Here is a 25113-nt window from a genome sequence, read left to right on the forward strand (position 1 = left end):
GTATCCCCTGTATCCCCCTGTATGCCCTGTATCCCCTGCATGCCCTGTATCCCCCTGTATGCCCTGTATCCCCCTGTATGCCCTGTATACTCTTGTATCCCCTGTATGCCCCTGTATCCCCGTATCCCCCTGTATGCCCTGTATCCCCCTGTGTGCCGTGTGTCCCCTGTATCCCCCTGTATGCCCCTGTATCCCCCTGTATGCCCTGTATCCCCCTGTATGCCCTGTATCCCCCTGTATCCCCTGTATGCCCCTGTATCCTCTGTATGCCCTTTTTTCCCCCTGTATGCCCTGTATCCCACTGTATCCCCCTGTATGCCCCTGTATCCCCCTGTATGCCCTGTATCCTCTGTATGCCCTTTTTTCCCCCTGTATGCCCTGTATCCCACTGTATCCCCCTGTATGCCCCTGTATCCCCCTGTATGCCCTGTATCCCCTGTATACCCTGTATCCCCTGTATGCCCCTGTATCCTCTGTATGCCCGTTTTCCCCCCTGTATGCCCTGTATCCCACTGTATCTCCCTGTATGCCCCTGTATCCCCTGTATGCTCTGTATCCCTCTGTATGCCCATGTATGCTCTGTATCCCCCTGTATGCCCTGTATCCCCTGTATGCCCCTGTATCCCCCTGTATGCTCTGTATCCCCCTGTATGCCCCTGTATGCCCCTGTATGCCCTGTATGCCCCTGTATGCTCTGTATCCCCCTGTATGTCCTGTATCCCCCTGTATGTCCCTGTATCCCCCTGTATGCCCTGTATCCCCCTGTATGCCCTGTATGCCTTGTATCCCCTGTATCCCTCTGTTTCTCTCTGTATTTCCCTGTATGCCATGTATTCCCGTATGCCCTATATCCCCTTGTATCCCCTGTATTTCCCTGTATGCCATGTATCCCCTGTATTTCCCTGTATCCCCTGTATGCCACGTATCCCCTGTATGCCCTATATCCCCCTGTATGCCCTATATCCCCCTGTATCCCCCTGTATGCCATGTATCCCCTGTATTTCCCTGTATCCCCTGTATGCCACGTATCCCCTGTATGCCCTATATCCCCTTGTATGCCCTGTATCCCCGTATGCCCTATATCCCCCTGTATTTCCCTGTATGCCATGTATCCCCTGTATTTCCCTGTATCCCCTGTATGCCACGTATCCCCTGTATGCCCTGTATCCCCCTGTATCTCTCTGTATTTCCCTGTATCTCCTGTATGCCATGTATCCCCGTATGCCCTATATCCCCCTGTATCCCCTGTATCCCCTGTATGCCATGTATCCCCTATATCCCCCTGTATCTCTCTGTGTTTCCCTGTATCCCCTGTATGCCATGTATCCCCGTATGCCCTATATCCCCCTGTATGCCCCTGTATCTCCTTGTATGCCCTATATCCCCCTGAATGCCCTGTATCCCCCTGTATCTCTCTGTATTTCCCTGTATCCCCTGTATGTAGAGATGTAGCGAACTGTTCGCCGGCGAACTAAATCGCACGAAAATCGGGTGTTCGCAAGTTCGCGAACTTTTATCAATGTTCGCAATTTTGGGTTCGCCTTAGCTGGAGCCAAATTTTGACCTCTCACCCCAGAGCCAGCAGATACATGGCAGCCAATCAGGCAGCTCTCCCTCCTGGACCACCCCTGGACCACTCCCTTCCATATATAAACCGAAGCCCAGCAGCCATTTTACATTCTGCCTGTGTGTGCTTGATGAGTTAGCATAGGGAGAGAGCTGTGCAGGGGTTTGAGGGACAGTTTAGGTAGCTTTGCTGACTAGTAATCTACTTTCTACTGCTCTGTATGTAGCTGCTGGGGACAGCTGCCCTGCTGATCTCATCTGCTGTAACCCAATAGTCCTTTTTATTTGCTTTTATTTTCTGATTACTGATTACAACAACGTATTTTTCAGAGAAATGTTTGCCCTTGATCCCCCTCCTGCATGCCACTGTCCAGGTCGTGGCACCCTTTAAACAACTTTAAAATCAGTTTTCTGGCCATAAATGGCTTTTCTAGGTTTCAAAGTTCGCCTTCTCATTGAAGTCTATGGGGTTCGCAAAGTTCGCAAAAGTTCGCACTTTTTGGCAGAAGTAGGTTCGCTACATCTCTACCTGTATGCCATGTATCCTATGTATGCCCTATATCCCCCTGTATCCCCATGTATGCCCTATATCCCCCTGTATCCCCCTGTATGCCCTATATCCCCCTGTATGCCCTATATCCCCCTGTATGCCCTGTAATTCCCTGTATCCCCTATATCCCCCTGTATGCCCTGTAATTCCCTGTATCCCCCTGTATCCCCTATATCCCCCTGTATCTCTCTGTATTTCCCTGTACCCCCTGTATGCCCTATATCCCCCTGTATGCCCTGTAATTCCCTGTATCCCCTATATCCCCCTGTATCCCCGTATGCCATATCCCCCTGTATCTCTCTGTATTTCCCTGTACCCCCTGTATGCCCTATATCCCCCTGTATGCCCTGTAATTCCCTGTATCCCCTATATCCCCCTGTAACCCCTGTATGCCCTATATCCCCCTGTATGCCCTGTATTTCCCTGTATCCCCTATATCCCCCTGTATGCCCTGTATTTCCCTGTATCCCCTATATCCCCCTGTATCCCCTATATTCCCCTGTATGCCCTGTATTTCCCTGTATGCCCTATATCCCCCTGTATATCCCTGTATTTCCCTGTACCCCCTGTATGCCCTATATCCCCCTGTATATCCCTGTACCCCCTGTATGCCCTATATCCCCCTGTATCTCTCTGTATTTCCCTGTACCCCCTGTATGCCCTATATCCCCCTGTATCTCTCTGTATTTCCCTGTACCCCCTGTATGCCCTATATCCCCCTGTACCCCCTGTATGCCCTATATCCCCCTGTATGCCCTGTATCCCCCTGTATGCCCTATATCCCCCTGTATACCCTGCTCAGTGTACACTCACAGCCGCGCTGTCGCACGCGTTTAAAGGATTTAAGGCTTGACTGGTTCTAGCAGTCTTGCACAGCTGCTAAGGAGGACAGACTAGAGATCAAGCTAATGGCAACAATAGGATAACGGGTTAACAGGCTATCGTTAGCTTTGCTTTCATTACAAACGGCACATAAGAGAGAGAAAAAGAATGACAGGACAGAGGAAGCTCGCTGGCTGTGCAGCTGCGGAGACGGCATGTTTCCTGGGAAAGGCTTGGTGACGGTCTCAGTTTACAGACTGCTTATCTCAAGCCTCCTTTGCTTCCTGACGGGGTGACTCCAATTTTTGCTGAAGATACAACGTGCCTTTTCTTGCCCACAAGCTTCAATCAGGCACCTGCTGCCCAGCCCTTTCACTCTATCGGCCGTCTCCCTAACAGCCAATAGTGGCGCTGTTTCGCTCGGGATTTGTGCGCCATAGAGGGCAGCTGGGCAGGTGTAGATTAACTGTAGAGAGCAGTGAGTGACAGGACGAGTTTGCCGCGCTCATTCTCCCTGCAGGGTGTTACCTGCACGGCCACAGAGATATAGCACAGGGAGGTGTAGTCTCCTGGCTGTCAGGAGCTGTCAATTTACCTAGGAGGTGACATCCGAGCTACCAGGTGTCCCCCTTTTCCCCTCCGCCTCCTGTCCCACTTTGGATTACGTTACAGAAGCCTGTGAAAGGGCAAGAGCAAGTGTCTCTGGAGGGACTGTCAGCAGCAGTGGAATATTTCTCATCACCCCGGGACACCATGGGAATGTCAGCAGGATGGGAGCGCTGGCTGTCAGTGCTGGGCACGGCGCACTTGTTAATAAGTAAGTGCTGGAAGTTTATTTCTGCCTGTTTTGTTTGTCACTGACTTTCGTACATGTTATATTCCGCATGGAGTGTCTGAGACAATATGAACTCTACAAAATCTGTTATTTTTGTATTTTTACCGTGTTACTGTTACTAGCAGAACACAAATAATAGCAGAGCCATTTGATCTGTGCTGCCAGGAATGGTGTTTCTGAATTGTATGTATAGAGAGTTACATTCTGGGTTGTGGTGTTTCTGAATTGTATGTATAGAGAGTTACATTCTGGGTTGTGGTGTTTCTGAATTGTATCTATAGAGAGTTACATTCTCGGTTGTGTTGTTTCTGAATTGTATGTATAGAGAGTTACATTCTCGGTTGTGCTGTTTCTGAATTGTATGTATAGAGAGTTACATTCTCGGTTGTGTTGTTTCTGAATTGTATGTATAGAGAGTTACATTCTGGGTTGTGGTGTTTCTGAATTGTATGTATAGAGAGTTACATTCTGGGTTGTGGTGTTTCTGAATTGTATCTATAGAGAGTTACATTCTCGGTTGTGTTGTTTCTGAATTGTATGTATAGAGAGTTACATTCTCGGTTGTGCTGTTTCTGAATTGTATGTATAGAGAGTTACATTCTCGGTTGTGTTGTTTCTGAATTGTATGTATAGAGAGTTACATTCTTGGTTGTGGTGTTTCTGAATTGTATGTATAGAGAGTTACATTCTCGGTTGTGGTGTTTTCTGAATTGTATCTATAGAGACATTCTTGGTTGTTGTTTGACCATAAATGTTGGTAGTGCTGGAAACTTTAGTTCAGCAATATCCAAATGGCCACGGCATTGACAATTTATGGTGCCCTGGCACTGAGAAATAAACCTGTCAGAGGGTAGAAATGCTTAGGTGATCATTCACTGCAGTTTCTTGTATCAGGGTATGGCAAACGAGTATTCTTTATTAAAATGCCTTGACGCTGCTCAGGAGATACTGGGTATAGATTTAGCTTTGCTAAATAGATACTTCGAGGTGGGGGTTTTGTGTTTTTACTTTGTAAATGTGAGTTAAAAAAAACTTAGTGAAAGTTCCAGGCAGTAAGTTCCCACTATGTCACCTCTTTTTATGATGTTATGGTTGCTGGTAATGCACATGGGTGCAGACTTTCTCTGTTCATTTGGGTAGCTTTGTTTGTTCTCCCTAATTAGGAGAAGTAGTTATCTATTAATAAATAAACAAATCAGAGCAGATGTAATATCAGCTGTCTCCCTGATATTGTATAACACTGCACGGGTCATTTGGAATGCTGAAAGACACTTTTTCTTTCATACCTCCCTAGACAACAGCCATGGTTTATTAATAATTCCCAGTGGCCCAAATGAGTGGATCTGAACTGAATTGTCAGGATGCTGTGTCCCCTCTCATGTATGCATTTGCCCTTTCATCATACATGAGCTGAGAAGGGACATTGGTAAATTGTTTTTTGTACAATGAGAGAGGCTTCAATGTAATGGCATTACAGGGTGAGCACCCTAATTTTCTTAAAAGAGTCACTGTTGGTTTGCCAGTTAGGTAAATATTAGACAAATTGCTTGGCAGTATCTCTATATTTATGGCCCAGGAGATTAAGAAAGTATGACAAAATGATGGTAAATGTAATTTCCTTATGTTTAAGGTGAAATATGTTTTGCTATACCAGAAAGGACAGGGCAACCTAAAACTCAACCCATTCTCATTTCAAAGTCAAAAAAGATAAAAAGATTATGCTGTGCATGCTTTTCCAGCTACAGTAAGAATTGCTGCAATAAAGGTACCTGTAATATTGTATAGCATATCACTAAATCTTTTGCTGATGTCCCTCCTCAGGTGCCCATCACATGTATGATATGCTGCCCTCCAGGGCATCATAACTAACCATGCTCATTACAGTGCCCCCCAGGCCCATTCGTGAACAGACTCATATTATTTATGCTAAAAAATGTTGGGCCAAAATGCATTTAAAGACCAATGGACACAACTGTACTAAAATGCAAATCTCAAAGTTACTTGATACAACTAAGCACAAGAAAATGGATGAATTTCATGCAATTACATTTTGCCAGTGGTCAAATCTGTGCCTTAGACATAGAAATGCTCAAAAGGTAAAAAAGAAAGGTGCATAATGCTTACAGCTGAAGCAAAAATTTAATGCCTACAATAAATACAACAAGCAAGAGCATGCTGTTTCTGTGTCCAGCAGATACAGCTACAATTTGTCACCCTTTAAAATAGCAGTGATTCAAAACAATAGCAGTGATTCAAAGACACACCACTCTGTAACTTTCTTAACTTGCACCAATAATAGATTCATTACTATTAAAGAACATGCTTACACAATTAAAGCACAACCTATCTATTTTCTAAAGAAAGTTCTAAAGAAATCCAGTGTTGAACCAGCATTAATTTTTCTTGTTAGGAAATGAATATACAGAGTACGGTTATTTAATACCATATTAAACTCTGAAGTTGGACATCCCAACCTGATCTCCTAAAGAGAAAAATATAAGAAAAAGTCTTGTACCACAGAACTAAACTGAAGGCAGAGATGTGCACCTGATTAAAATCTAAGTACAACCAACAGAGAGTAAGGGCTGTGGTACATGGGGAGATTACTCTAACAGTCAATTGAATTCAAGGGGCAATACAAATAAAACCTAAAGGGGTTGTTCACTTTTGAACTAACTTTTAGTATGATGTAGAGTGATTTCATTCATTCATTTTTTATTATTTGTAGTTTTTTAGTTATATCTTTTTCAGTTCAGCAGCTCTCCAGTTTGGAGTGTCAACAGCTGTTTGGTTGCTAGGGTCCAAGTTACCTAGGGAATGGTTTGGATGAGAGACTGGTATATGAATTGGTGAAGGTCTGAACAGAAAAGAAAGTTACAAATAGTAACAATAACAAACTGTAGCCTCGCAGAGCAATAGTTTTTGGCTGCTGAGGTCAGTGACCCCCGTTTAAAAACTGCAATGAGTTGGAAGAAGAAGGCAAATAATTAAAAACTATAACAAATAAATAATAAAGGCCAATTAAAAAGTTGTGTAGAACTGGCCATTCTATGACATACTAAAAGTTAACTTAAAGGTGAACCATCCCTTTAACTTTTAATCTTAAGAAATGTTAGAAACAAAATGTTAGCATCAACACCAAGGTGTATACCAGGGGTATAACAAATGGCTAACTAAAGATAAGAGTATAACTTAGGCCATTCACTAAGAGACTGGGAGTTGTAGTTGCACCTAGGGGCTGATTTACTAATCTTTGAATCCGAATGGGAAAAATTCGGATTGGAAAACGAACATTTTGCAACTTTTTTGCGACTTTTTCATAGCCATTATGACTTTCGTGAATTGTCGTGACTTTTTCATAGCCATTACAAATTTCGTGAATTGTCGCGACTCTTTCATAGCCATTATGACTTTCATGAATTGTCGCGACTTTTTCATAGCTATTACGACTTTCGCGAATTGTCGCGACATTTTCGTATTGAGCGCTCGAAAAAGTCGCAAAATACCGATCATTACAAAAAAAACGCATTCGGACGCTTTTTGGACGTTTGTGGATTAGTAAATGTGCCCCCTAGTGTAGATAAGGTGCCTTGTATAGAGACATCATCTTACTGAAGGCAGAAAAAGGGGAGGGGGAGGAGCTCTGACTGTATACAAGACTCCCAAATTGCACCCTTGTGTGCTTATAGCTCAACCATCCCCTATCTGACAAAAACCATGCAAAATTATACAAAACTGCACGTGCCTCAATGGCCAAAAAAAAGGCAAATAGCAATAGAGAATCAATTTGTAGTGACTTAGCAATGTACTCTATTAACTCACCAAAAAGAGATTGAGAGTTTCAGATGTACCTAAAATGGAAAAAATGGCTTTTGTGCATGCAAAGGAAGAGAGGAAGAAAGTTCTGACTATATACAAGACTACCCAATTGCAGCCCAATGTGCTTATTACCTACCCATCCCCAATCTAACTAAAGCCAAGCAGTAGAGACAAAAAGGGGGTTAAATGCACTGGAAGCCAAAAGAGTTAAACAGTAAATAGGAGAAAAAAAAAGGAAAATTGTTGAAATATTATTAATGGCCTGATAGCATGTCCTATTGTTTCCCTATACTCTGTGCTGACTAAAAGAAATCACTAAGTGCAGTGCCTTTTCTCCTTCTCTCTCTTATTTGCTGTTTAACTCTTTTCTCTGCCTATGAAGTACCATGTAGTTACGAAACACGTAAGGTCACAATCAGTGGGGCTGGTATGTATTTTTTATTCTTGCTTCAATAAAGACTCTTTTGTATTTTTAATAGGGAGGGCAGAATATGTTTATGTGGGATTAATACCCCATGGATACTGAGGCTTTTTCTGTGTTCTTGCCAATTGAGCACCTGGTACCCTTTGGTTTTAAAGTTATTTTTCCACCTTCTACATGATCTTGACAAATTTTAGCTGGCAAATTGTTGAATTTCAAGGGAAAAGCACATAATAAATCTCGAAAAAGTCACAACTTTTTACCCGCAACTATTAAACAATAACCCTTCCAAGCAATCCCCAGTGCATAGACATAGGGGCAGATTTACTAATCCACGAATTCGAATCCCGAATGGGAAAAATTCGGATTGGAAACGAAAATTTCTGAAGATTGCAAATATCCCGAAAATGCTTATGAAAAAATCGTATCGTAGGTGCTTACCTGCCCTGCCAAGCAGCATGGCCAAAACTGGTCCAAACAGATTTGGGCATGTATAGTTACTTGAAAGTTTTGCAATAATTATCTGTAGGAAAACATTCTGTAGGAAAGTTGCTAGATAAATTAGGGATATTTTTCTTTTTCAACTTACTTGGATACGTTTGGCAGACCAAGGGCCATAAATACATTTATTCTAAATTGGTGTTCTATCTACAGCATAGTTTAGTATATTAGCAGCTTATTTTCAGTTCATTAAGGAATTTCATTTGTTGGGAGTTGAAGGTTAGCAAAGCATGTGGCAGAAAGTACTGATGACTGCATTAAAGATCAGATAAAGCCATGACAAGGTATACTTTTCTTGGGTTTGCAGTACTGCTCAGAATTCATGCATCCATTGCCCTAAAAGAATGATTGCCACCACAGCAATATAGAGAATAAATTGTGGTCCTTTGAGCTCTTTCAGCATCTTAAGAGTTTGTGCTTTAGTGCTGGTCTCCATTAGGACGTCCAAGTGGAACAACATACCTAGCATAGTACTCAGAGTTTCAAGGTCTACATGTTTATATGAATGAACTGATCTGCCAGTGCAGTGTGGGACCATGGACAGTTGCCCAGATTCAAGATAGCCCCATGTTCCCTGGATTTGTATGTGAATAAATTATAAGCTCAATACCAACTACCAAACAGTACCAACTAAAAGAGGGGTTTCTTAGTGCGTTTGGGATTCCAGAACAACACTTGTGTCAGTATGACATTAAAAGCAAAATTTCACTGGTTTATAATCCCATTTTAGGAGGAAGAAGCTTTGTCTAGGTTCTTAGACATCCTGTTTTGGTGTACACTTCATTTGAAGACCCCCAGTCTCTAGTTTCTAGTAAAAACTTTAAAAATGTTCATATACAATACAGGGATATAATCAGTGTACCAAAATCACTATTTAGACTATTGGTACAAGGGTCAACAGTGCGTTATATATCTGTCTTCATAATAGGCTCATATAGGCTCATCATAGGTCATATTAACCTGGCTTCCTAGACCTTTGAACAGTTAATGTCATTCTTGTAGCCTAACTATGCTCTTATTGGACAACTGTATAGAAAAATGTACAGGAATCACTATTATATTATATTATAGGTATATGATATTCTTTTTGATTTTCAAACTAGTGTTAACAGAGTAAGTGCAGGTATGTGTACCATAAACGTTGAAACATTAATAATCTAGCTGCAATGTGGAAGTCATGTTTTTTGCTGCATGGATTCACTTGTTCTGTATAGTATTTTTCAGGGTCTAATGAAGCTTGCTACAGTAACTAATAAATGAAAAATCAGCACTGGCATTTTAAACTCACCAATCGAAATCCATTGTATTTAACACCAGCAGCCACCTGTAAAATGAAATGGCTTCATTACCTCTGGCTAGAAGTGCCATTTGTCATTTCACAATTCCTAAGATTGCACTAAATAGAAAGCTTTGTGAGATAGTTAAGTTGAGTTCTGTATCTGGCAGTGTATTCTTGAGTATGGTATGACAATATTCACTATGTATGTGTTTTTACCTCAAAGAAATACATGTAATGTATGGTTACAAAAAACTTGATCCCATGATCTTTTCATTAGAGATTTATTCTATAATGTCTCAAATTATTGAACCTATCAAATGTTATACTACCACATGCACCTGACAGGGTTGATTCAGTAACATAGCAGTAGCATGGCTGTGTATAATTGTTCAATTTTACAATTCAGCCATGTTGTTTTTACATTTAAATTCACAGACATAAATGACACCACATTGATTAAAATGACCCATGTACCTTGCTCAAGGCTAACAGCACACTGGCCCTGTAGACTGCCACTATAATCAAGCCAAAAACAGAAGTAGGCAGAACACCACCTCAGCCTGTCATCATTTACTGTAAGGATCTTTAGGTCGACAGGTGGACCTTTGTGCCTATATATAAATAAAACTGAAAGCTGCACACCATTAAAGTGGATGCAAAGGACCAAAAAATACATACAAATAAAGGTGGTCCACACATGATCATTGGAAATTGTTCCTTTTTTTTTTACTAACGTTAAGAACAGAATTGCTAGATATGCTAGTAGAAACAAAAGTATTCTACCTGTGTCTGACAATTCAGCATCAACGTTTTGCCCACAAATATTTTCCATCCTGTCCAAACGACAAAGCAACTGATATCCAAGGCTTTTGCCAATATCTGTCGCCTTGTTTCCCACTGTACACACACCAAATATTGTACAAAACTTTGTTTCCCACAATACCAGTGCGTGTATGGCCACCTTAAGGCTTGCTAATTACCCAGAGTATTGCCCTCAGATTTACAACCAATAGTTAGATTGTTGGAGCATATTAAATGTATTAACCATGATTTTATACCATGATTTCTTAAATCACTCTCAGTACATCTATGATGCAAATTAAATTTATTATGCTACAGTTATGTAGTTTTTTAAGATATAGTTCTGTAGTTTTTTTTCTGATAATTGTGGCTTATTAATTTAACCTTTTTCATTTTCTATTAAATGTTAAGAACACCAGTACCAAGATTTGCAAAGTTGCCAATATCCTGTATATGACTATATAAACATGGCAGTGCTCTACATGCAATAACACCTTTTACAATAGGGAGTGCGTTATTCACTATTTAATATATTAGTCTAGTGGTTTGGTTATGCAAGGCACTCAAGAAATGATCCCTTATCTGCCATGCTACCATGTGGAGTATTGCAGAAACATTATGGTGCATGTGGTAAGCTACTAGGAGTGCGGCACCCCCATCACTTCAACAAGTAGAAAACCAAAAAGAACATTTTTTTTCTATATAGATACCTGTATTTCAAACCCTAGACATTGGCCAATGGTTATCTATATAGAATAAAAAGCCCTTTATAGGGTAGAACTGTGCTACTGGATGGCTCGGGGTGTTCAAAGGCTCCATAGACCTCTGTGTATGTTATCATGATTTTAATATAATCATGTCCTCAGATATGTGATATATATCTCAAAAAATTGACCCAATACATATTTGTATTTGTATTGTACATAAATGTTGGACAGCTCTAAAATAATGAAGAACTTATGATAATTTCTATTTTGAAATGTAATGATATTAGAAGTTGTCATTGAGTTCCATGAATACATAAGGGCAGCATGATCACGTTTTTTCATACTACACTCAAGTGCGTATTTATTAACATTGGAGACAAACATCACTGGCGATGTTGGCTATATCAACCAATCAGATCTTTGCTATTGTTTTCTAACTTGTAGGTGACCATTCAAATCTAATTGCTGATTCTTTGCTATGGACAACAGAGCATGTGCTGATAATCAGCAAAAAAAAAAAAGATAGGAAGCTACTGAGGACATCTTTGGGGGCACAGATCTTCCCTGCTAAGGGCTGTGGCACACGGGGAGATTAGTCACATCGGAAGTTGCCTTGAGAGGAAACTCATTTGTAGCCTACGTCTTTAATTAAGCTTTAGTTCAACTTTAGGTTTCAAAGATTCATGGCCCAAGTGACACCACTACGATCAGATTATAACATATATTTCCACTAAGTACCATTTAAAGGATACATTTTTCTGGTCGTCTTCTGGTTGTTTTTACCATTATATGATATTATTTCTACATCTGAGTTATAGTTATAGCACTATACAGTTATATACAGTTATAGACATACATTTATTGCAGACCTAGAAATAGAGTATTAGGAAGTTCATTTGGCTATGATTATGATGATGGATCTTTCGGTGATTGCGGGGCTACAAAGTTTGCTTAGGTAAGGGCAATGCTCATTTATGCTATCTGAATTGGTCCATTTGAGCTTTTCCTGATAACTTATTTGTATATTAAGATTTCCTGCACTCACTTGTCAAGGATGTCAAATAATTGTCTCATTACTTGTGGCATCTCTAAGAACTATTTTGATGGATTGATTTTACAGGTTATGTTTTGTGTCACATTATATGGCATTACTGTTACATCTGACAAATAATAAATAATATTTAATTCTATTTTCTGGAAACAGAGTGTTTAAAAGATTCATCTGACTATATTTATTTATTATTATAAGCAGAGTAACCGACCTTAGGGTCTGAGAACTGTTTGTCCTGACTTTTAATGAATCCATTGCTGCTTGCATTGCAGGGCTACAAAGTTCGCTGAGGGCAGTGCTCATTAGTGCTGTCTGAATTCTATTTTAGTCCATTTTAGCTTTCTCAGATATTGCATATGTATTATTAAGAATTAAACTGAAAAATGTGTGCTATTTCTACAAGTGTTGGTTGAGAATGCTTATGTTTTACTAGCTTATGCTGTAAAACTGTGTCACATGAGAAATTACTGACCTTTTAGCATTAAATCAGAAGTAAGGAGATAAACTGGGAGAAGGGAATTTGATTAAAGACTTGAGCCTGCAAACGTCAGTTGAGTAATGACCAGCTTAGGCCAGGCAAATGTTTACAGTAACGACATGTTGGGAATGAAAGTTAATGACAGAGCTAATCTCAGGGATTCCTTTCTTGTGCTCAGTGATGTCCTCTTAATAAATACTGAAACTTAAATACTTGACTACAATATATGCTCTAAAATTTCCTAAGATCTGCTCTTTACAGTTGTTTATATGAGGTAGAAGTCAAAATGAAAATATCAACTACGCTTTATATGACAATAAATATTCAAGTCTAGGCATGATGTTGTGTGATCTGTATAGACATTTGTCTATGTTACATTCAAGCTACCCCTACATAAAATTAGTTTTCTATTTTCTATGCTGTTTGTTTTTTTTTAATTCTTTATTTTTGCATTTAACAGTAGGGGAGGGGTATAGAAAGAGGCAGGGGGAGGGAAAGTTCCAGGTTAATTTAACCGTTATAATCATCTGTGCATGGGCTGACAACAAGTTATTGCTACTTTAAAATATTACATAGCTACCAATTCAATTACATCATCTTGTTCGTTTACATCCTGGTAAGTAGTTAATGGTACATCATGGCTATGCTGTGTTTGTCAAATCACAATAAATATTGTAAACTGTTTTTTTTGTTGAATAAGGGAATACAGTGTTCTTATTGCAGTGTAATTGTTTTTAAACCTTACTTCCTATATTAAAGAACAGGAAGCTGCTCTTTAGGCAGTTTAAAGAAGACTCAGCCTGTATATAGAGCAGCATACATGTCTCTTCTGCAACACCTTTTGTACTTTTTATTAAATAAAAACTAATAAATATTTATGGCCATTAGAAAATACTTTTTCACTGTGGACATTGAAATCATGTTAAATCTTTCCTGTACAACAGTTGCTAACAAAAAGAAACATTTTAATAAATGACATTTGTCACAGCCTGTCTATCTATCTATCTATCTATCTATCTATCTATCTATCTATCTATCTATCTATCTTTCGATCTATCTACCATGCCACCTATGCACTAATTGGTGCTGGCAAACTGCATAAACCATAATGGCATAAACCCATGTAATGGGTGCTGATAAGTCAAGATGCTTATGTCACTTGGACAGGCTTTCATGGTACCAGAGTGTAAAAATTCCAGCACATCACTATAATAGGCTGCTACAGAAAAGATAATCTTCCTATGAGCTGCATGAAAGTAAATTTTTAAACCCAAGCTTCTTAGTTACAAAACATTAACATTTGTCCTGGGAAAAAATTGAATAATTCATGTTGTAAAATAATAATATTTAGGCTCCATTGTATGAGTTCCTGTTTGTAAGCCCTAGTACTGCAGTTCTTCTTCTGACACTCCCAGGTTGTACCCCATTTACACAATTAGGTACATTTCTCTTTTTCAATTTGCAAACAGCATAATTAAGAAATTTTTTTTTTGAGTGAGAATTATTTGTCCAGTATAGCAATATATTGAAAAGAGTAGAAAGAGGAAAAATAGAAAAGCTGCTTTATTAAGCCACCAATCATGTATGTACGTAGCTCAATCTATTATATTACAGTGGCTGTGTATGGAATGCACATAACTAAAGTATACTAAAGTTTTAAGACACGAAAAAGTAAATTTGCATATGCTGCTAGAAAAAGAAATGTGTAAGGGGTCATATACCATGACCTTTGGTGTAGGTGCTAGTGTGCTAAAGGAGGCAAGCTTGAGCCCTTTTGTGCTCATTGAAGAAGCACACCCACAGCCATGCTGCACTCCTTTTTGCCACCCCCACTGCCCCTTATGAACACGGCACTGTCTATTGCAGGTAGCACTGTATTGAGGCCTTGCTACTAGCAAGGCAGTGCAAGAGAGTAAAGGCTTCTACCTGTTTTACGCACTTTGCACCCTGCCCTGCCTGTGGTTAGTGAATTGTGTTGTATTAAGCCAATAGCATTACATGGAAGAAGTGCTGTACTTAATGGCCTTGTCACAGAAACCTCTTTTGATCTGCTAGGTATATAATGTTTTTTTTTTTTCTTGGCATTGGCAAACAGTATGTACAATTGACAATACATGAAAGTAGGCAGAGTTCGGGGTGGGTGCAAATGTTGTAAAGCTTGCAAATGTATGTATGTATGTATAACTTTATTTATAAAGCGCTTCAAGGGTATGCAGCACTGTACAATCTTACAATATACAAAATTACACACAGGGAGGACAAGTGGTATAATAAATACAATAAATATGTATAAATACACAGGGAGTAAGTGCTATGCGGTATGAGAAACAGTAGGAAGGAGGTCCCTGCCCCATAGAGCTTACAGTTTAAGTGAAATGAAAGGTGTCTTTTTAAATAATTTGGAGATTTTCTACTGGTGAGTTAAATTACTTTCTAAATGCTTATATGTGGCAAACCGTGACTTTCTTAAATAACTCCCAGCACCACTAAATACTATCCCTGTTAGGGCTCTGGCACACAGGGAGATTAGTCGCCCGCGACAAATCTCCCTTGTCAGGGGCGACTAATCTCCCCGAACTACCATCCCACCGGCGAAAATGTAAGTCACTGGTGGGATGGCACACGCTGCGCAGGCGATTTCGGCAAATCGCCGAAAATGCCTCGCAAGGCAACTTCAGCGATTTGCAGAAATCGCCTGCTCAGCGTGTGCCATCCCACCGGTGACTTACATTTTCGCCGGTGGGGTGGTAGTTGCGGGCGACTAATCTCCCCGTGTGCCAGAGCACTTAGAGTGCTAACCAAATTTGTTTTTAAGCCTGAAATACATTTCGTAACAACTTTTCTGTGGTTAATCACTTGCCTACATCCACCTGTACTTTGTATTAATGTCTTTTGCTTACTCGAAAAAAGCAGACATCCAAGATAAATCAGTACTGGATCTTCCTGCTTCATCCAGATTAGTTAGTTTACTGTGTCCTGGCTGAATGTTGAGCTCTCAAGAGATCTCTATGTAGTGAATGCAACACTGTACTCCAGAAATACAATAGAGGTCAATACTTTCTTTTTTGCATATAGACAGGGGCTGCATTTTAGATTTATTTATTATGCTTTATTTAACAGTGCCAACATAAGAATGCTGGAATTCTGGAAAAAAAACATGGCAATTGTGTTCAAAATGGCAGTTTACTCACTTGCAGTTGTAGGGACCCATAGGGTTAAGCTCCCTATGGCTTTACTTCCCTACTTTTCCTTATCTGTACTGTTATTGGGTAGACCCCTCTATACTCAGGTTACAGTTTCTAAAGCTATCCCTTACAGGTTTAGCCCCTTTGACCACTCCCCTTGGCAGACTATATAGTGTTTTCCTCTTTGGCTGCTGATCTGCTACCTGAAGCAGAGCTCCATCGAGCCTGGGTACAGATCCGGCCCAGTAAGCCACTATCCATCCAAATTAAGTCGGGGACAGGGCCCCGTGAATGAGGAGAAAACAGTATAGCAGCATATTTCATAGCACCCTCTAGAAGTGGTGAGTTCAGACAGAATTATACAGAAAGAGCAGCCATTTGCTCCATCCAGGATAATAGCAAAGGAGTAGTCTTCCTAACAGGCATTACTGGCCTTAGATTAGGGACACAGAAGTGCTAGGGAAATAGGTTAGCAAATATGCCTTGCCCTAACCTCCAAAAGAGCATGGGACTATGCCGGTGAGCTTTCCTACCTATCACGCTGTTGTTGTTCTACCTGCCCAACCTCTTGATGAGAAGGGATACACAGGGGAGCATCATATTTCTGCTATTAATCCATTTTACATCAACTGTATAACTGCATACTGCATAACATCTATTAAGTGAGTATACTGAAATACCCTGATTACCTTTGTCTTGGACAAATAAAGTAATATCCAGTTCATTCATAAGAATCCTCTGGCGTCCATTTATCTCTATTGCACCACACTACTTCAGCTAGTTGTAGTTCAACAACCCCTTAGCTCCATTATATACCTCCCACGTAGCGGAGGCCCACTCCTGTGCATTAAGGTCGCATGTAACACATGCTCTACAGCACGCTACTAGCCTGGGTTGGCCATTTTATAGCCAAATAGGTGTTACACAGTCATGAATGACCTCTAGCATATACTACAATCATGGGAGGTCAATCTGTAATGTATATAAATCTTCATTTACTTTATGAATGCATCTGTTCTCCTTTTAGAAGTGAATAATCCAGCCTATGTTCGGTTTTGCTCTCTACATGGCCAGCCAAGTTCAAACAAGTTCCTATTACTCTTTTTTTCAAAATATAATCACTATAGGTCAATGAAAATAAATGATATCCTTATTTCCTCTTTAACAAAATCACACCTACAGTCCAGGCTTGTTAGACAGTGCTCTTAAGAATTCAAAATAGTAGAGGATTTGTTCATGAGCAGCTTTGCCAGATTTTACAATATTTGTGGATGTGGTAAGGACCTTTAATTGTAAAATACACTGGGACAGGGTCTGATAAATTATCTCTGTAAAATTTTGCAGAATATGCCTGTGCTATGTAAATAAAGGATTATAATAATTAGCTAGTATATTCAAAGATTTACTGGTTTTAGCTGAAAAAGTTACTGACTTCAATTTAGGTCAGGTCAGTTTCTAATGGTTACTGGACTTGGGCAGACTGTGGTTGTTTTTCTCTTTAACCCTGAAAGAGGCATTTAACAATACAATTTATCCTGGGACACGAGATTATATGGCAATTCTGAAGTCATAACAGCTGACCCTAGAAACCAATTTAGGCTTTCCCAGCTTAAGAAGTCACTTCCTTTCTCAGTTAAGCTAAAACTAAAAATGACCCGACATTAATGAGATGAAATGGATTTAGAAATAGTAACAGTCCTTTTAGTCAGAGATTCAGTTGTTGTTTTTATTTTTATTGCATTAAAGATGCTAAAATTCATACTTTGTTAAAACAATGAATGTCAATTTGATATTTTATATACTAGTTTGTAACAGAAATTTGTACACTATATATACATTTGTATACATACTTTTCATTTTCATTTACCATTTTAAGCTTGGTACAGCAACTACTGTAACTCAGCCAAAATGCACTCCAGAAATGTCACATCATAAGATATTTACTCCCTAGAGGATGTGGCTACTTTTGGCCCAGGGGTCATGAGAAAGGCATTGAGGGACTTTCTCAACACAAACTGCTGTCATATACTTGCTTGAAAACACATATTGGACATGTTAAATAAATATTGTATACAAACCATCAGAGCTTCCGATTGTTTTTTACAGTATCTTAAAAAATTAATGCCCATTTGTGATGTATATATGTGGTGCAGTGCTTTACAATGTAGAAACTTTAAACTGGTATTTATGTCAAGTTTAATCATTTCCCTGTGTTTAATACACACAATAATGCATACTGCTTTTGAAGAGTGGCAGTTATATACTTTAATTTGTTCTGCAATGAACATGGTTTAATCATTTTAATCTTACAGATCAAAGTCATCAAATGAAATCTGCCTCTATCTTTTAATTCCTAAATAGCTTATGTTATTTAAAGAATGATTACTTAGGTGCTTTTTTTCTTGGGTTTTCTGAAGAATGTTAAAAAGGAGTACATTTCTCTACCCTTTTCAACGAGGGTGCGCGTTTCCGCATGTGTACGCACGTCATGTGCACGCGCACGCATTGTCGCGCGTGCTGCGTCTATTCTGACGCGCGTGCACGTTCGCCTTGTCAGGCGCATTGCATGGAGCAGGACGGCGCCGCACAGGACGCGCTTGACGATTTCTTGCTGAGCGCGCCTGACAAATATATCAAATTCAAAAAGGCTGATTTATAATTACTTCAAATTCACATAACATGGCAGCATAGAAACCAGTTCATTCTAAATTACAGTTGATTGTATCCTCCCTTTCCAAAAGCCACGTCCATGCTACTGGCATTTTTAAGATGGCCAACGATAATCCACGATGGGGATCTGCTGTGCGCCATAGGACTGCTAATCCTCTGTACAGTAAGGTCAGTTACAAAAATACAGCATTTCTAGTAATATTTTTTGGCTTTAGCCTTAATGAGTTTTAGTTTGTTTTATAGAGAGAAAGGCAGTGGGTACTGAAATCTCAGGCACATTACAGTCAAATACTGTCTATATTTACAAAACCAGCACATTATATGACATGAGAAGCAGTGGGTACTGATGCCGGATATTCAGGCCCTGGCACTATAACACTGGCACTGATACATAACATTATTTTGTTTCCCAGCTATGCAGTCTCATGAGGGCTCCACTGTAACTAACTAGAAATGAAACAAACAGTGACAAAAGTAAAAAAAAAAAAAGCAAGTGTAAAAACAACAACAAATATAGAAAAGCACAATTAGCTTTTTCAGGGGATAGATTCAATTTCAGCTAGTGACTCAGAGGCCTTTACAACATATACAGTATAGTACCTATGGGAGTGGGATGAAATCTGCAGCAAACGTTCAGAGTTGGTGTGGTTCTTAGGTAAAGGTTACAGCCTGCAGATTCTTCTTATCAGTCTTCATTTCTGCACTACCTTCAGTTTGTAATATCTCATCTGTGCCCTGATTGGTCAATTTTACTGTCTATCAAGAGAGCTGTGGAGAAGCCACAAGAAGAAACATCCAGTCAGAGCACAGCTGATTGCAGCAGAACCGGAGCTTGCAAGAAGGAGGAATGCAGCAGAAATTTCCTGATGTTAAATGTTCCAGACCAGTGCAGAAACAGAGTGAGGTTTTTTTTAAGGGGCCAAGCAGGTTTGGGGAGGCTTAGCCTTCCCTAGCCTTATTAAAAAATCCACCTATGTGCCTACCAGTGTTACAGGTGGGCATTGACAACTCACATATTATGCATGCATTTTCCCTTTAATAGGGTAAAGGCTGAAAGTAGCGTAAAAGCCTCAGGCAATTCGTTAGCAGTTCAGGTTAGGGGGGCAAAGGGCAAAAACTTATTTTTTTGCAGTTTGCACCCTACACTGTAGTTAATGACTCTCAATATCTATAATTAGTAAACATTGTGAATTTAAATGTTTAAATGAACTTTTAGCTGAAAAGCCTGAAATAATAAATAAACCGTTAGCTGAAGGAAAACAATTTACATTTTATGAACATATAATGATGGCTATATATTATTTGACAGGATTTTGTTCTATGTCATGTGAGGACAGTATTTATTTTAATTTAAATATACTTGGCTATGTATTTAGATTGATAGTGTTTGTACACTTCCTAGGATTATTGATTTTTTCAGCTTGTCTAAAAAATATATTCAAATCTGCAAGCCTCTTCTTCCCTCTGGTATACCAGTAAGACACCAGATGTTTATCTCTTACACCGTAATCTTATAACACTGTAAAAATAGAAAAATCACAGTAGACTAATATTAATCCTACCAACTGACACTCTTGTGTCCTAGCATGCCATAACCTAAATATCATATATTGAAATTAATGCATCATTATACTGCACTTCAAAGCTTCTAGCTTTATGAAAAAAGTCATCATCCATCAATCAATCACGCATGTGCTGATGCATGCATCTGCTAGTGAATGTTAGGGTGGGGCTGGTTCACGTGAAGGTATGGATTGAATCCCTTCTACAGATAATACATCTGAAACATGAAACATCTGGTAAAATTTGAAAAAATGTGATAACATCTGCAAAAAATAATACATTTACAATAAATCAAACATTAGAAGTAAACCATATGCTTTAGCCTTTTTTTTGGTACAATTGTGCTTTATTTTTCTTTAAATTACATATAAGCAAATACATTTTACATTCATTTAAAGGCTTTCTAGCACCAGACCTCAAAGGCCTTTACAAACAAGGACTTAAATATACCTCTTTTTGAGAACAGGTCAGATTATTAGTAATTCAGTTGTGACTGACCCACTTTTCTTTTACATCAGATAAATCTATTACCTGGCATTGGGCAGTCCTGATTCAGAAAATAAATAAATATAGATAAATGTGCAATTTGATTTCTCATTTTAGTAGAAAAGACCAAAATATATTGGCAAATTATACTGGCACCTATGGCAGCATCCAAATCTTTTCCACTGCAGTTTAATTCTGATATGAATTGTGATAATGAAGGTTGTGGGAATAATCTAGCATGCATTTTTATGTACGGACTGCCTTTTTTGTCAGTACCTGGATCTGTTTTCAGCTGCTGTGTACATCACTATATTGACATTATAGAATGCAAATAATATGTATCTGCATACCAGTCAATAGCCCAAGGTTTGGGTACAATATTGTACAGCAAATGGAGGAATTTATTTTAATTTGTGCATGGAAAATCCCGATTAGGCCAATGTTGCAAAGGCCAGTCTTCTCCAGCAAGACAGGTCTGTCAGTCTGCTGCTGTTATATTGTTTCATAAATCAGAGCCACCAGGGCAGAGAATAGAAAAGGACAGAGAGACTGCTTTTAATAGTAATAATATATACAAATAACTTAGAAACTATTATGAATTTATAATGACTGTACAGTTTATTACAAAGTTATGTCAGCCCAAAAAAAACTATTGTTTTAGTCTGACATATGTTACGACATTAATGACATTCATGTTACACTATTTATTGTCATTTTTAGTAGCACAGATTTAACTGTGGGGGACAAATCTTATCGTGTGCCATGACCCAGGATGAAATTAGTCGTCCTCAGTTAAATCTCTGCTACCACGGGTGACTAATCTCTCTGAAATTACTTTCCATCGGCAACAAAGTGAATTGCCGGTGGAAAGGCATTTCCTGCATGAAACTTTGTGTTATTTTAAAGCAATGCATATGCCTTTCCAGTGGTGATTTACTTCATTACCGGTGGAAAGGCATGTCAGCAGCAGCTGATATTAACTGCAGGCAGCTAATCTCCCCGTGGGCCTTACCCAAAGGGTAGAGACCCACAGAGCTGTTCAGTCCGCCCACAATAGATATTTGCTGTTGCGGGTGACTAACCTCTCCGAAATTGCTTTCCACTGCTATCAATAGGAGTCACCAGTGGAAAGCCCTTCACATTGCTTCATTTTACGAAGTCTCGCTAAGTTGCCTGCAGGAGTAAGGGCTTTCCACCAGTGAATCCTATTGTTGCCGGTGGAAAGCCATTTCGGAGTAGTTAGTCGCCCACGATAGCAGGGTGACTAAACTGCTCCATGAGTTCTTACCCTTAAGGTGGAATATAATCTTGTTTATTTTGTTTCAGCAGTGTTAGCCCTATATCTTTATGGAAGTATATCAAAGACATGGTGGTGCAGTGGTTAGCACTGCTGCCTTGCAGAGCTCTGGTCCTTGATTTGTTTTCCGACCAGGTCCTTATAATTTATATGTTCTATTTGTGTGGGTTTCCTCTGCACTTTAAAAACTTGGGGCAAGTTACTCGGCTCCTGATGAGACATTGCATTGTGGTTAAAAAAATATAGAAAATTGCACCTAATGTTTATCCTCCATTTGCAAATAAGCCATATTTTCTTTAGCCTTTCTTTTATGGTATCTTAAAGTGCAGCTGTAAAGTGAAGAATTCTGTAACTTTTTTTCCATTAAAATTTCCTAATAAAATTTGTGTGTTACAGATTGGATTTGTTTTACTCTTCACTCTCAAAATTTTAAATCACACTGTAATGTCAAAAACCTTTTAATAGTTTATCATAAATGTACAGCGCTTGTTTTAGTCTGCTTACATTCTTCTCCTAGAAGCAATCCTAAACAGCTCAACACCTATTACTTTTCTATCATTACTGGTGCATTTGGTTAATATCTTAAGCTAATTGATTAAAATTAATTTGCATTGTACTGGTACTAGTAGTAGTAGTAGTAGTAGACAATATTGTTGAAAAAGAGGTAATAATTTACAGGATTTGCGGTATGGATTAGAGAGATCAATATATTTACATTGATTATGTAAGACTGTGTCACTAACCTCATGGCCTAAAAGGTGACACGTGGGTTACTGTATCACAGTTCAGTTTATAAGTTGTACGTTGTTTAGTAAAGTTCACTAAGATTCATCAGCAAATACATGCAGAGCACTGTACATTCTTAGCTGCATTAAAGGAGAAGGAAAGTTACAATCACTGGGGAAGTGCCAAATGTTAGGTCCCCCCTCAGTGATTATAATCACTTACCTGACACTACAGGCTGGTGTGCTCCTGTTATCAGAAAACTGCACATGCCCGGGGTATCTATGACTGAGGCATCCTCTTCCGTCTATACTTGTTCTTCCGAATCCCGGGGCCAGAGCATGTGCAGTAGGGTGACAATGGGCACTTTCTTGTTAAAGTTTGGCTTTTTTCTCTCTACTGCACATGCACAGGCAGCGCGAAGAGGATAGCTTGGTAACAGATACCCTGGGCTGGTGCAGTTTTCTGCTAACAGGAGCACCAGCCCGGGGTATCAGGTAATCACTGGGGGCAGGGTGTAGGGCAGCGAGTTTGGAGTCAGGGTGCTGCTTCTTGTTTATGTTCCTGACCTACTACAGGCACTCATCTTACAGATGCAAAAAGCAATTCTATACACCTCGCATGTACCTATTAACCCAGATCAATATAACTGGGTATTTTTAAATATTTTTTACAGGTTGTAAATTTGCGGCTTTATTCTTTTAACTGATTGAGTAACAGTTTTATTTTAAAGTGCACTAAATCTTGTCCCTTGATTTGGTAGTTTGAAGTTACTGACTGCAAGTGTGCCAGTGCGAGTGTGGGCGCTGCTGTTGCATGGTACCTACGTGTTTAGGCATAAATCCAAAAGACATTTAAATTTAAAAAGGCGTTATATGAGGATCTGCGCTTGGGAGACTGTAAATACTAAAGGTGGCCATACACGCACCGATATTATCGTACGAAACCTCGTTTCGTACGATAATCGGTGCGTGTATGGCATGTCGGCGAGTCGACCGATATCGCAGGAAGCTGCTGATATTGGACGACTCGCCGATCGGACCAGTTTGAAAATTTTGATCGGGCGCCATAGAAGGCGCCTGACCAAAATTCTCCCTTCAGAGCTGAATCGGCAGAAGGAGGTAGAAATCCTATTGTTTCTACCTCCTTACCTGCCGATTCAGCCCTGAATGGTGTGTGGCGGATCTTACGATGTTTCCTGCGACCGATGGTCGTACGAAACATCGTCAGATCGCCACGTGTATGGCCACCTTTAGTGTTATAATGAGTTCCTGTGGGGTTGCCGGTGTTATCCAGTGTGTATCTGTGGGTGATCTTGGAGCAGCGATTCCATGCAGCATTTACTTGTGAGAGATGCAGGTGGGTTTTCATCCTGGAATCTGAATTGCTGACTCTAAGGTAGGAACTTGCAGCATTGAGGGCAGCTGCAAACATGGGGGAGGACAGAAGACTCAGGGAGCAACCACTGGCAGGGGACTGTGTGGTGGGGGGTAGAGAAGGGACAGTGGAGGCAAATGAGGAAGACAAGTTTGTTATAGACAAGAGAGGAAGTAGGGGACGGAAGGGTAGGGGGGCTGGTCCACGGCTTGTTCAAAGCAACAGATTTGTCATTTTGGATGAGATGCTGGGAATGGCAGCTCTGAACTGGCATGTATTGAGCAGGCTGACCCTCAGAGTACCCTGGGGGCAGGTAAAGGGGAGTGCTAGGAAGGATGGTTATAGCTATAGGGGACTCAATTATTAGAACCGTGTATAGAATGGTGAAATGAGTGGATAGATTATTGGGAAAGGCTGGGGAAGACCCAAAGGTCATGGTACACATAGGTACCAATGGTAAAGTAAGAGGAAGGGAAATCCTCAAGGATGATTTAAAAAAAACTAGGTGGAAAGTTGAGGGCGAGGCCTTCCAAAGTAATTATTTCTATTTTACCTGTGCCATAAGCAACTTTAGGAAGGCAGAAAGTTTAGGGAGATTAATGCATGGCTGAGAGATTGTTATAGGGAGGAGGACTTTGGATTTCTGGAGAGCTGGGTTGAATTTTCAATAGGCTACAGGCTTTTTGCCAGGAATGGGCTGCACTTCATTGATGATGCAGCTGTTTTGGGGAAAGGATGACTAGAAGGTTGGAGGAGTTTTTAAACTAGGCATGGGGGGGTGTTACAGTGAATCTTTCTGTGGAGGATAGGATAGATGAGGTAGTGGACATAGTAAGGAAAAATGGGGAAGAGACTTGTTTGAGCTACTGATAATGACAGGGAAGACCATAAGTTGTATATGCAATGCTCTCAGGCTATTACCAGTATTTAGTGTATGTTTACAAAGTGCAAGGAGTCTGACTGGTACTGTAAAATGGAAGAG

General features: G+C 39.8%; 1 protein-coding gene across 1 annotated transcript in view; it reads left to right on the forward strand.

The window, feature by feature from the left end:
• Positions 1-3454: 3454 nt before the first annotated feature.
• Positions 3455-25113, forward strand: part of esam (endothelial cell adhesion molecule) — a 69820-nt gene continuing 48161 nt past the window's right edge. The window contains 1 exon segment of the mRNA NM_001142053.1: positions 3455-3755. Within this exon segment, the coding sequence (NP_001135525.1) occupies positions 3692-3755 (64 nt within the window). The 5' untranslated portion in view covers positions 3455-3691.

Source organism: Xenopus tropicalis, chromosome 7, assembly GCF_000004195.4.
Source record: "Xenopus tropicalis strain Nigerian chromosome 7, UCB_Xtro_10.0, whole genome shotgun sequence".
NCBI lineage: Eukaryota > Metazoa > Chordata > Amphibia > Anura > Pipidae > Xenopus > Xenopus tropicalis.